A 12516-nucleotide genomic window follows, 5' to 3' on the forward strand; every position below is an offset into this window, starting at 1 on the left:
GCTACACTGTTGCCATTGTTGAATCATGGAGCATTTCCCATATAATGCTGATTATAATAATAATAATAATGAGCTGGGAAAGATGGAATTAGAGTGGGAAAATGGGATGGCAGAGCATTAATTTCCATTACTGAGCTTAATTATTATGGCAATATTTGCAAAGTTATATTTCAATTTCTGTGCAGAGATTTCAGGTTTTTAAGAATGTATTTATTTTTATTAATGGTTATTGAAACATTATTTTATTTTAAATGTATTTGCCGGAACATTTATTATTTGCCAGTATTGTTGTTACTGGGTCTTTTATACCTAGTATATTGTGAGTTGCCTCAAAAGCAATTTCTTTTGAAGAAAGGCAGCATATAAAGTCTAATGCAGCCTTCCCCAACCCGATGCCCTCCAGATGTTTAGGACTACAACACCCATCAGCCCCAACGAGCATGGCCAATGGTCAGGGATGGTGGCAGTTGTAGCCTAACATCTGGTCTGATCCAATCAGGAGGTTGGAGAAGTCTGGCCTAGTCTATTAATTAAGGCTACACAAGCAACAGAATCCTTAGGTGCTGAGATGGAATGGACCACTTTGCACTGTAGCTAGGTCATTTATATTTTTGAATGCTCCCATATTGAAAAAAGAGAGCAGAGGAAGCGGGTAGGTTTTCTCAGAAAAGTGGTGGATAAACGTTGCTAGTAGTATTCTAGTCAAGATATATGGCATGCTTGCAGGATATGACCAAAGAAGCAAAACAGGAATAGTATTAGGCTCAAGAGCAAGTAGAAAGCAATGGTTCAAAATCAGGTGCATCCAGGAAATCAGAGCTTACTGTGAGATGCTGCTAATTTATTAAGTTTCTTCCTGCTACCTCTTTCAGGGGCTGCTGGGGGTCTTGGACCACTGATGCAAGGGGAGCTGTCAGACATAGCAGTGCCTTGTCCCAATTTAGCAGATCATGAAAATTATAGGCAAAAAATCACCTATGGGCAACTGGAACTTTTAGAATTAGGTATAGGCTCCTGGTTCCTAGCAGAGCTCGTGTCTGGCTCTGCATCTCATGTTCAGATCCAATGCTGAAGAATGCAGCAAGGCTGCTCCAAGTGACAAAGGCTGGAAGCAGATTGAAGCCTTTTAACCCTCTGCCTCCAAGCTACCTCCTCCAGACTTTACCCCCTTGAGAGAATTTCAGAGCCTTGAAAGAACAACCTCCTGGACTGAAGACGGGTACTTCTCCTTGGTTCCATAGCCTCCTTCCCTGGATCAATGATGAGAAGTGGGAGATATCTGGATGTTGAGGATCAGCAGAAGGTGACTTAAGGGGTCAGGCTCTGACCCAACAGGCCCTGGCAGCAGAGGTGGATTTAGGAGATCACGACCAGTTTCGTCGCACTGGGCGTGGAGCCGTGGTTGCACTGCAGAGGACGTGCCAACTATGATTTAGAATGGAGCACAAGAGGTAGGGGGGCACCAAATGTTGGTGTTGTACAGGCCACCATTGGTCTTTGAGACCCCAAGGTCTGCCACTGCTGATGATTTCTGAGGTTCTTCTGTGACAACCTTGGACATAGTGGTCTTCTTATCTTCAGCTGTCAGCTCAGAGCCCGGAACCTGGCTCAGCAACTTATTTCTTTGTTTGTTTTTAAGAATAATTTTTTTATTAACCGACCAATCACATCAAATCAAACCAAATTACATAAATTCCAAATTACACAGCTGAATTTTAAATTTTTGTTGGGGGTACCCATATTTCAAGTTCTGAAGGGGATCCAATCAACTTCTTCCTTCTTACTGCTGTTTTAAGGTCCACAAATCTAACCTTATGATGTTCACAGTACTATCCAGTCCTTTCTTCTTGTTTTGCCACATCTCTTGTTGTTATTTTCATATATTTTTCCTTTCTCTTTGTGACCTCTGATAGTCTCCACAAGCTGGTTAGACAGTTTGTAATCCTGCGTGGATATTATTATTTTTTATCCAGTAGCCATATCCAGACGTTTTCCATGTAACATCACTTCCATACATCAAAACAGTCTTAGCGTCATTAATCTTCACCAATCTGCCTCCTTTCTCCAAACCTCTGAGGAGATTCACCAGGAATGCAGTCTGAAAACAAGTCCGTTCCTTCTCTCGGCTATAAATCCTTTGGCAAGATGGCGACTCTGAATTAATTGCTGCGCCATTCCAAAAGCTCTTATTGCTTCTCGATCTCCATAAAACATACTTTTGGTTAAAGTTTATCTCCACACAGACCTTAATCATCCTGCTTGGGTCAGTTCAACCAACGGTTCTAATGAGGAGGGGTTCTTGTAAATCACATAGAAGGAAAGTAAAAGAGGTCCGTCCCCCCCATTCAGTCCCGTTGTCAACATATCCAGCCTTTGGTGTATCTTCATCGTAAAATATTCCTGTTTCTCCAACCCGTCGTCTTCTTTTGCAGAGGTCACTTAAATTAGCAGACTTCACTCCCCTTCTTCACTTGAAATATGTGCACTTGCTTCTTTTGTAATTAATTATTCCAAATTGCTGCAGCTAGTGTGCGATCAGAGACAGCGTCCAGGAGAGCCGAGGTCCACATGGGGGCATTCTGCCTAGGGCCCTCACCCCTTCTTTCGAATTAGGGGGTGATTTATGGGCACAGCAGGCAAGGGGCAGTGTTCCCCATTTCCTTGGGGTGACAAGGGAGGCTGCCTACTCCCATAACAGCCTCTTAATACCCCGTGTGGGTCGGAGAGATGGTATTGTCGGCCATCTTCCAATGCGCCCCCTAGTGGCCCCCCGGCTCAGCAACTTATTTGGTGCCTCTGCATCTTCAAGCTCTGTGTCTGGATCACTACTGGACTCAGAGGTCATGACACTGCCTGCTGGACAAGTTGTGTGTCGTCTTTCTAGATTACCAACATTACAGTGGTACCTTGGTTCTCAAACGCCTTGGTTTTCAAACGCTGAAAATCCGGAAGTAAGTGTTCCAGTTTTTGAACATTTTTTGGAAGCCGAACATCTGATTTGGCTGTTGGATATTGTTTCTGGGGCTCCTGCACTAATCAGAAGCCGCACCTTGGTTTTTAACATTTCAGACGTCAAACAGACTTCCGGAACGGATTAAGTTCGAGAACCAAGGCACCACTGTATTTGGCGCTTTTTTTTTTTGCTATTTATTTTGCATTTTTGTTTTTGAGACTTTTTTGGATAATTTGCTTATGTGACTGTGTGGAACGCAGTTCAGCTACTGATTGATTGATTGATTGATTGATTGATTGATTGTGTGACTGTGGGAATCGATAAAAGCCCCCGATCCAAACAATGACTATCATCAGTGCAGGTAAGGGGGGGAAATTATCATCTACAATCCTGTCTTCTTTATTTTATAGTACAGCACATTGATTATTGCTTTCATTTTATGGATCAATGGTCTTGTTAGATAGTAAAATTCACGTTAAATTGCTGCTTTAGGGGTTGTTTTTAAAAGTCTGGTACAGATTAATCTGTTTTTCATTACTTTCTATGGGAAAGCTTGCCTTGGTTTTGGAACACTTTGGTTTTGGAAAGGACTTCCAGAACAGATTAAATTTGAGAACCAAGGTACCACTGTATATATAATTGAATGGGGGGTTATGCAGGGGAACACTTTTAGACTTTCTTTTCTTTTTTTAAGGAAGCTGCTGAAGAATTTCCTAATTAAACTGAGACAAGCGTTCTTGTATAACTTACCTGCTGCTGGAAATGTGGGCTAGACAATGGAAATGCTGACAGCCCCTTCATTGCTTATAATTATATGGGAGCTATTTTCACGAAAGCTTTGTCAGGATTTATTCTCCCCATACTTTCAAGTGTTACCAATACAATTATGATAATTCGGTGCAAGCTCTGTCTTTGTCAAGTGAGGGCAAAAACATAGCTAATGGCAAAACTGAAAGCACAAATCATTTGAATTTTTAAACCAGGAGGTTCTTCATGGGCATACAATGGGGCGCTAAAGCCTTTTCTGTTTATGCGAGATCATCCTGCGCAATATAAATATGCACTTGAAGCCTGCAGCGTGGAAAGTGGCAGGCTCGCCAGTGCCACCAACTCCTTCTTGGACTTTATTGCCACACCAGCATTTTCAGGTCACCCTGGGCAAAACTTGGTTGATAATTCGAAGTACCAAATTCACTCATCATGCCAGGCATGTATGTTGGGGTGGTCCATCTGAAGATGGTCTTGGCGTGGAAAACAGTACAGTGGTACCTCAGGTTAAGTACTTAATTCATTCTGGAGGTCCGTTCTTAACCTGAAACTGTTCTTAACCTGAAGCACCACTTTAGCTAATGGGGCCTTTAGCTGCTGCTGCCGTGCCACTGGAGCACGATTTCTGTTCTCATCCTGAAGCAAAGTTCTTAACCTGAAGCACTATTTCTCAGTTAGTGGAGTCTGTAACCTGAAGTGTATGTAACCTGAAGCGTATGTAGCCTGAGGTAGCACTGTACATGCAAGGCTCAATTGCATGTGAAGGGGAGAGCAAATGTGGTACAGTTGTGTACAGGATCAAAACTGGGGAGATTTGGGACCAATTCCCTAGTCGGCAGTGATATTTGCCCAGGCTGTAATCCTAAATGTACTAAGGGCCGTCTTAAGCATATCCAGTGCTGTGGTGCAAAGTTCCCCCTGGTGCCCCCCCTTTCCCAGAGTTTTTTAGGGAGGACGACGCTGCCGGTGGGGCTGGAGGAAGCAGGCAGTGGCTGGAGGGCGGCTCCTCCGGTGGGAAAGAGGCAAAGGCTGGACGTGGCATCTCCTGGCTCAGCTGACTGCTTCGTGCCATGGTGGCTACAGCAGACGGAGGCTCCAGGCACGGCGCTGCTTCGGTACGGCATGGCGGAGGTGGGCGAGGGCGGCGAGCTGATGCCGGGAGGTGCCACGTCCAGCCTCCGCCTCTTCCCTGGCGCCCTCCAGAACTTGGGGCCCTGGGGCCCCACGCCACTAGCCTCTATGGGTAAGACGCCCCTGTTGGGGGGAAACCCATTGAACACAGACAGATTTGCTGCTGAGTAGTACTATTTAGGATTGAACTCTCCATGAACATGGGCAAGAAGGGAATGCTGGATAAGCAAAGTCTTATCTAGTTCAGCACCACTTCAAGAAGAGGTTAGAAATGGAGGCTGCCAGGATAGGGTTCTCTAAAATTGTCAATGGTGGCAAAGAATGTGGAGCAAACCCCCCTGCCCCATTGATTAGAGTTTCATTACTCTGTGATAGGTAAAGGTAAAGGGACCCCTGACCATTAGGTCCAGTCGTGACCGACTCTGGGGTTGCAGCGCTCATCTCGCTTTATTGGCCGAGGGAGCCGGCGTACAGCTTCCGGGTCATGTGGCCAGCATGACTAAGCTGCTTCCGGCGAACCAGCGCAGCACACAGAAATGGCGTTTACCTTCCCGCCAGAGCGGTACTATTTATCTACTTGCACTTTGACGTGCTTTCGAACTGCTAGGTTGGCAGGAGCAGGGACCGAGCAACGGGAGCTCACCCCGCCGCGGGGATTCGAACCACTGACCTTCTGATCGGCAAGTCCTAGGCTCTGTGGTTTAACCCACAGCACCACCCGCGTCCCTTACTCTGTGATATATTACTGCTAATAATTCCCATGGAAAAATACAAACGCTGCCCATGGTAAGACAAAGAAATGGATATAGTTACTTTTCCCACTTTGTTGTTGTTCTTACGAAACTAGAGAGCTACAGATCATTAGGCTGTAATGTGCATTAGGTGCCTTTGGGGTCTTCTGAAAGAAAAGAAAAAAAGAAAAATAATCTAATTAGAGCTGGGCCAGTGGTAGAGCCCAAGTTTTCACTGCTGCATGGATTGGGAAAAGTTGGGTATGGGTAGTGATAAAATGGTTAAAAAAGAAAGTGGAAGGGAACATTGAAAGGAAAACGGTTCACCTATTATTATTACAGATGTGGTTGAAGTACACTTCATAGCTGGAGAGGTGCTCTGAAATTGGCTGGAAATACGATATCTCTGAGTGATCTACTGATATGGATTTTATTACACCATTGGATTTATGCTCCTTGAATTTGCTAAGCAGATTTATTCAGTTTCCTTCCTGTCACATTTTGTGATTTATTAGCTCATGGTTTCATTTCTCCTTGGGAGTCAGACATTCCATTTCAATCTCTCAGGGCTGAACCAGATGTTACAAAGGGAAGATGCCTGCTAATGAAAACACTACGCTGCCTCTCTTTTCCCTGAGTAACATATGGGTGTGACATCACCATGTGCACCACGCCCCCCAACTTTGTGAGTAGTAGTGTCACATCTAATGTCTAAATGCTAGCTTCACTTCTCAGTCAAAGTGACATGGCAAACTTGTGACCCTTTGGGTGTCACTAAACTACAACTCCCATCAGCCTCAGCTAGCACAGTCAATGGTCAGGGCTGATGGGGGTCAATACTGAGGGCTACAGGTTCCCCACCCCTGTCTCAAATTGTAGGCAGGGGGGCACATGCACAAGCTCCACCTCCAATGTCCCTGGGCACTCAGGCTTTTACACGCACCCCCCAATAAAATAAACTCATGGACCCTCTCAGAATCTGATTAAAGCTATGGAGTGGCTGGGGAAATCCAGCCAGATGGGCAGGGTATAAATATATTATTATTATTATTATTATTATTATTATTATTATTATTATTATTATTATCACAATTCAAAGTGTTGGTGCTGACCTTTAAAGCCCTAAACGGCCTCGGTCCAGTATACCTGAAGGAGCGTCTCCACCCCCATCATTCTGCCCGGACGCTGAGGTCCAGCGCCGAGGGCCTTCTGGCGGTTCCCTCATTGCGAGAAGCAAAGCTACAGGGAACCAGGCAGAGGGCCTTCTCGGTAGTGGCGCCCGCCCTGTGGAACGCCCTTCCAGCAGATGTCAAAGCGATAAACAACTACCTGACATTCAGAAGACATCTTAAGGCAGCCCTGTTCAGGGAAGTTTTTAACGTGTGATATTTTACTGTATTTTTGGTTTCTATGGAAGCCGCCCAGAGTGGCTGGGGAGGCCCAGCCAGATGGGCGGGGTATAAATAAATAAATAATAATAATTATTATTATTATTATTATTATTATTATTATTATTATTATTATTAATAATTATGGATCTCCTCCCCAGAAATATGCACATGAACACAACATTTTTGCACACAATTTTATTGCATGGAGGGGGAAATTTGTGTCTGATTCATAGACCCCAGAAGCCAATCCATGGACCCCAGGTTAAGCACTTACGGTATGTTTTGGATCTTCTCACGGCAATTGGAAACCCTGCTAAGACGGTGTGTGTGCCCTATCCACAGTTTAAGGCCTTGTGTGTTCAAGCAAGTGCAGTTTACATTTTCCATTCTTTTCAGTGCAGTGGGGTAGGAGAGATGGGGGGGGGGATTCACATCCAGCAACCAATCCGCCACTTTGGTTTCAGATAGTACATGGGTAGTTGTTTTATAGTGTGCTACTAGTTTTTTTATCGTGTGCCATTCTTGGGCTTCTCTATCGCGCTCTCTCTCTCCTCACAACAGGTTTCTAATTTAATTTAAGAGGTTCCAGGGGCAAAGAAAGAAAGAAAAACCCAACAGAGGGAGCAGGGAAGTTTACCCACCTCAGATCACCATCTTACTCAAATGGTCCTCTGTTGGGGGGGGCCTTCCCCATATGCAGCCTTTGCTCCTGAAGACTCTTTAATTTCTCCCCTGTTCAGTGTTAATTGAATGGGGAGAGCTTTAACTGGCTGCAGGGACAAAAACTGGGTGGGGAGAAAGACACTCAGGTCTCATGAAGGACCCTTCAGGTAAACTGATACATCTTGGTGAAAAGGCTTTCAGAACATCCTCATATATTTTTTTGTTCCTGAAGAACTGCCAAGTCATCCATTACATTTTGAGAGAGATGCATTTTGGCAACTGGAAGCCACACATGGTGTCAGAGCTGTCAGTGTGCTCCGCCTTTGGCTGCCAAAGACCCACAATCCCTGGCTTACAGAAGCTTTTTCTTGGCCACGAAATCCCTGTTTCTCTTGCTGCTCCAAAGCCTTTCTCAGGCACGGAAGTCATGCCTCCTTCTCTAGCTCAGACTGAAATCCAAGTCCTGGAATTATTTTGGAGCTTTGATGCAAGGTTCACAATCCTTTGAACTTAGATTCCAGACAGAGGCCTTGAAAACTTCACTAGGATACCTAGTTTTAATGGGAAGGGTGGTTTTCTATGACAAGCTGAGAAGATGCAACTTAACTCATTTCATAGAAGCTTCTGAACTGTGCTCTGATTCTTACCATTCTGTCACTGCCTGCCGAAGCTGGATTTGAGCTGATAGGCTTGAATGTTCAGCTCTTTCAACGAATGAAAGGTACTGATTAACTCAACAGATTTTTAGCTATTAGAGCCTGCCCTAGCAATTATATGGCAAATTAGGAAAGCTACAAAAGGTCCGCTGTGTAAATAGCTGGGGTTTGAAACTATTTCTCAAAATTATCTGTGAGTAACACAGGCTTTTCCAGTTGCTAATTGAATAAAAACTGTGCTTATAAACCTCTAAGTGTTGCATTGCATGACATTATTTTATTAATTTCTGGTTATGGCAGGGGACCACTATATTTATGAAAGAACTGCCATCTCTACTGAGAGTGTTAACAGGGTTGCAAAGACACCCAAACAACATGTATCAGAATATGTGTGTTGGGGAGTAGAGGGTGGATGTTCATGAATGAAAAGCAGTGGACAATTTGATGAAGCAATCCAAAAGTGATGTCTTTTCCACATGCAAATGTGCCTGTTTTACACCTCATACTAGAGCAGGTTACATATAACCAATATTGATGTATAGTGGCCAGAAAATTGATAGACCTACAGTGGTACCTTGAGCTACAAACGCCTCAGGTTACAAACACTTCAGGTTACAAACTCTGCTAACCTGGAAGAGTTAGCTCGAGTTGAGAACTTTGCCCGAGGATGAGAATGGAAATTGTGTGCCGGCGGTGCAGTGGCAGCAAGAGGCCCCATTAGCGAAAGCACGCCTCTAGTTAAGAACAGTTTCAGGTTAAGAACGGACCTCCGGAACGAATTAAGTTCCTAACTAGAGGTACCACTGTATTGCGTTTGTGAAGGACAACAAAAACAGGATGGCTTTGAAGTACATGACAGACTCAGTACATGGTGCTGGCTTCATGAACCATGGTGAGATACTATTTGTGCAAGGCTGCACACTACAACATTGCACAAGAAAATAAAATAAAAACAAAAAACCCCAAAACCCAAATCCTTATTCCGCTTCAGCAACCTTTTGTGCAAATGAAAGGAAGAAAGCTGCTAGGCAGCCCATCTATAAAGCACTGTACAAACTGTATTTTCATGCTCCTTGGGTCTTTTTTGGATGCAATCCAACAATGTGCAATGTGTGTGTTTGAGGGCAGCTTGCAAAGTGAAGGAATGTGGGGCTAGATATTATTTGGAATGGGTGGGCAGTTATAGGGATTATGAGGCACAATAGTTTATAATCCCCAGGGACATTTTAAAGAGGTGTGTACAAAGTGGGGGAGCGGAATGGATAAAGATGCAATTCTTTGCAATGTCAGAATGGTTAGTCATGCACCGGGGTGGGGGAAACCAACCAGTGAATGAGAATAAAGTAGCATTGGCAGTGGTGACCATTTCTGAGTATGCCACATTTTTGTCCATTTTCTCCTTGCTTGACTATGTTCTTCTTGGAACTGATCCAAGCATGTGGAAATGGACATGGTACAGTCCTCTCCATCTCTGGTTTTTGTTTTCCCTTCTCCCCTTTACTCCACCCTGGTGTTTTCCTAATATGGAAATATTCAATACATTAGTAGTTGTGCTTTAGCAGATGCTTATCTAAAGTGTTTGACATCTAAATCACAGGGGTACCAGGAAGCACTTCAAGGGGGTATGTGCCTTGATTTGGGGCTCCTTGCACAGATTCAACTTTGCTTGAATCAAATAACCTCCTTCCACATTAAATCTTAGGCAGTGTACCAACAGGACTGTCCCATCTCAAAAACTGCACATTTGTATCTTAAAGATGTATGCAAGATGAAAAATAATGTTAAATCCAGGTCTGTGTGGAAGGCAAGGTGATTAGGACAAGAACAGTCCAAAAGGAAACACACTCCTAAGTATGGGAAAATGAACTATGGCAAAGTAACCTCTACCACTGACCTCAATTTACAGTTCTCTTAATTCTTGTTTTAAGGAAGAAATAAGTGAAAGGATTGCTATTCAACCATAAACACATTAAGGTAAACAGGAGTTATATGAAATGACCCCCAAGGCTGGGAAGCCCTGTTTTGGGGCAAGCTAATTTAAATAAATAATTGTACTAACAGGGCACTGTTGCTATTTTATGGGAAATAAGATGTTTAGGGATTTACAGACAATGGGAGAAACCCAAGGACTTGTAGTAAACCTGTGTCCCAAGACTGTAAATCATGTTTTCATTGGACATCAACATTCCCCCCACACATAAACTGAAACACAAACAATGGGCATGACCCAGTAGCCTCAAGTCCACAACCTTGGGCCCTGGAGACGAGATGGACAGCAGGCCTGCTTGGGATACTCTGAAATTAAATTAGAAGAATTTGAATAAGAAATAATTCTCAGTAGGGTTTTGCACCAAGTGGAAGACTCAGGACAGACAAAAGAACAGAGTTCTACGCACAACAGGGAGTTCAACTAGAAATTCGCTTCCAGTAGCCGTAGTGATGGTTACCCAACCTGGATCGCCTTAAAAGAGGATCGGACAATTTAATGGACATTAATGTCATCAGTGGCCATTTCTACCTCTGCTGTCAAAAGCTGGGAATCACAGGTGCGGAAAAGGCTTTGGTCTCAGGATCTGCTTTTGGGCTTCCTGTGGGCATCTGGTTGGAAGGGCTGGCCCTTTGCCATGCTCCAGGAACGCTCTGCCTGTGAAGGGTGTTATTATTATTATTTTTAAAATTGTATTTTATGAAATCTCTCTAACAAACGAAGACAAATTCATGTGTGTGTCTCTAGAATTCTGTGTTAAGGCTGTCAATTCAGAAGAGACTGGGAACTGGGTCTTCAGAGTTTTCTCTCTTGTTGTCATGCCTACTAAGGTTACGCAGAGTTTGTGATACCATTTTTGGGACCTGAAGCAGAAGTCAAAGAGTTGCAGTCACAACAATCCAGTTGCTTGGGAAACACTTTTATCACAGCGTTTATCATTCCTTCCCCAACAAACACAACATTTCCATATTTATTAAAATGGCATTAAGTGGGTGACAGAAAAGAAACAAAAACACAGAGTCTTTTGTATTCGGTGAAATATACAGAAACAGAGGTTAGAAAACATGCAAGAAGGTGTGTGTGAGAGAGAGACTCTTTCCAAAGCGTGTTAGTTATCATGGACAAAATTCAGTCAAAAGTGGGATGCAACATATCAGGAGTCTGTTCCGGGGAAACAAAAGTAAAATGGCCTCCGGGTTGGTTTGTTTTTAAAACACTGTTATCTTAAGAACTTAACAACATTCTTTCTTTTAAGAAAAATTAAAATATGTAACAACAAGCAAGAAGACAAAACACATCAAAAATGGGAATTAAAAAAAAAACAAATCTTCAAAAGAAGACAAGAAGTAAAAAAAAAGAAAAAGAGGGGAGAAAAAAGATTTTTCAAGGGGGGGGGGTCCTTGTCATGCAAATCAGTTTGGCAGGGGGAAAAAATACCTTCATCCTCTGCACCTTCATTATCACCTAAATCATCTGTCTGTTTCTTTGTTAGGGGACCTAGGATTGAGAACGGAGAAAATGGAGGAAAGACAATTCAAGAATATACAAGACTGAGGGAAAAAAGTAGTCAATATTAAACTTCCAAGGACGTTTCAAGAAAAACCACTCGTGGGGACAGGAGTACTCTCAAAAAAAGGATTTTTCAGCAAAATATTCCCTATATATATATATTCCATACAAATATCTAATGTAAAAAACCAAATATGCACACCATAAATTATATTAAAAATTAATGAACCAACATCCAATAATTATTTTTGGAAAGAAACCCAAAACATACCCACCATATTTAATAACATTGAGGAAGCAATTTAATCTATTTAATCTTTTAGTTCGTTTCTCTAAAAATTTAAACCATTTAAAAAATCTTGTTCTTGGTTTCGATGTAGGAGATACCTGATTATAATTTTTAAAACAAAAACAAACAGGCCTTTACAGTGAGTTCCCTTCGAAAGAAATATTATGTGAAATGCAAATTGATTTCCATAATTCCAGCCATGGTGGCTAATACATTCCAAGGATAATCATGTCCTAGATTTTGTTTAGTGCATCCATTAATTTGTAATTTAATTACAACCTTGGATAGAAGAATGTTTTCAAACCTTTCGATACCTGCTGACATATTTGTTAAAAATAACGAGGTTTCAAAATGGGATTCAGACCCGGATACTGGAAGGGTTCCTTCCACAGAGGTGATTACAGTCTCAGCAGGTCACGGTATTATCATACAATCGAT

General features: G+C 42.8%; 1 protein-coding gene across 9 annotated transcripts in view; it reads right to left on the minus strand.

The window, feature by feature from the left end:
* Positions 1-12516, minus strand: part of NLGN1 (neuroligin 1) — a 648973-nt gene that overhangs the window by 294625 nt on the left and 341832 nt on the right. For 7 of the 9 annotated variants that reach the window (XM_081190128.1, XM_081190131.1, XM_081190133.1 and 4 more), the window contains one exon: positions 11718-11777. The exons of the other annotated variants lie outside the window; for them this stretch is intronic. In XM_081190128.1, the coding sequence (XP_081046254.1) occupies positions 11718-11777 (60 nt within the window). The remainder of the gene's footprint in view (positions 1-11717; positions 11778-12516) is intronic. 9 annotated transcript variants of the gene reach the window in all.

Source organism: Podarcis bocagei (assembly GCF_964188305.1).
Source record: "Podarcis bocagei genome assembly, chromosome: 4".
Taxonomy (NCBI): domain Eukaryota; kingdom Metazoa; phylum Chordata; class Lepidosauria; order Squamata; family Lacertidae; genus Podarcis; species Podarcis bocagei.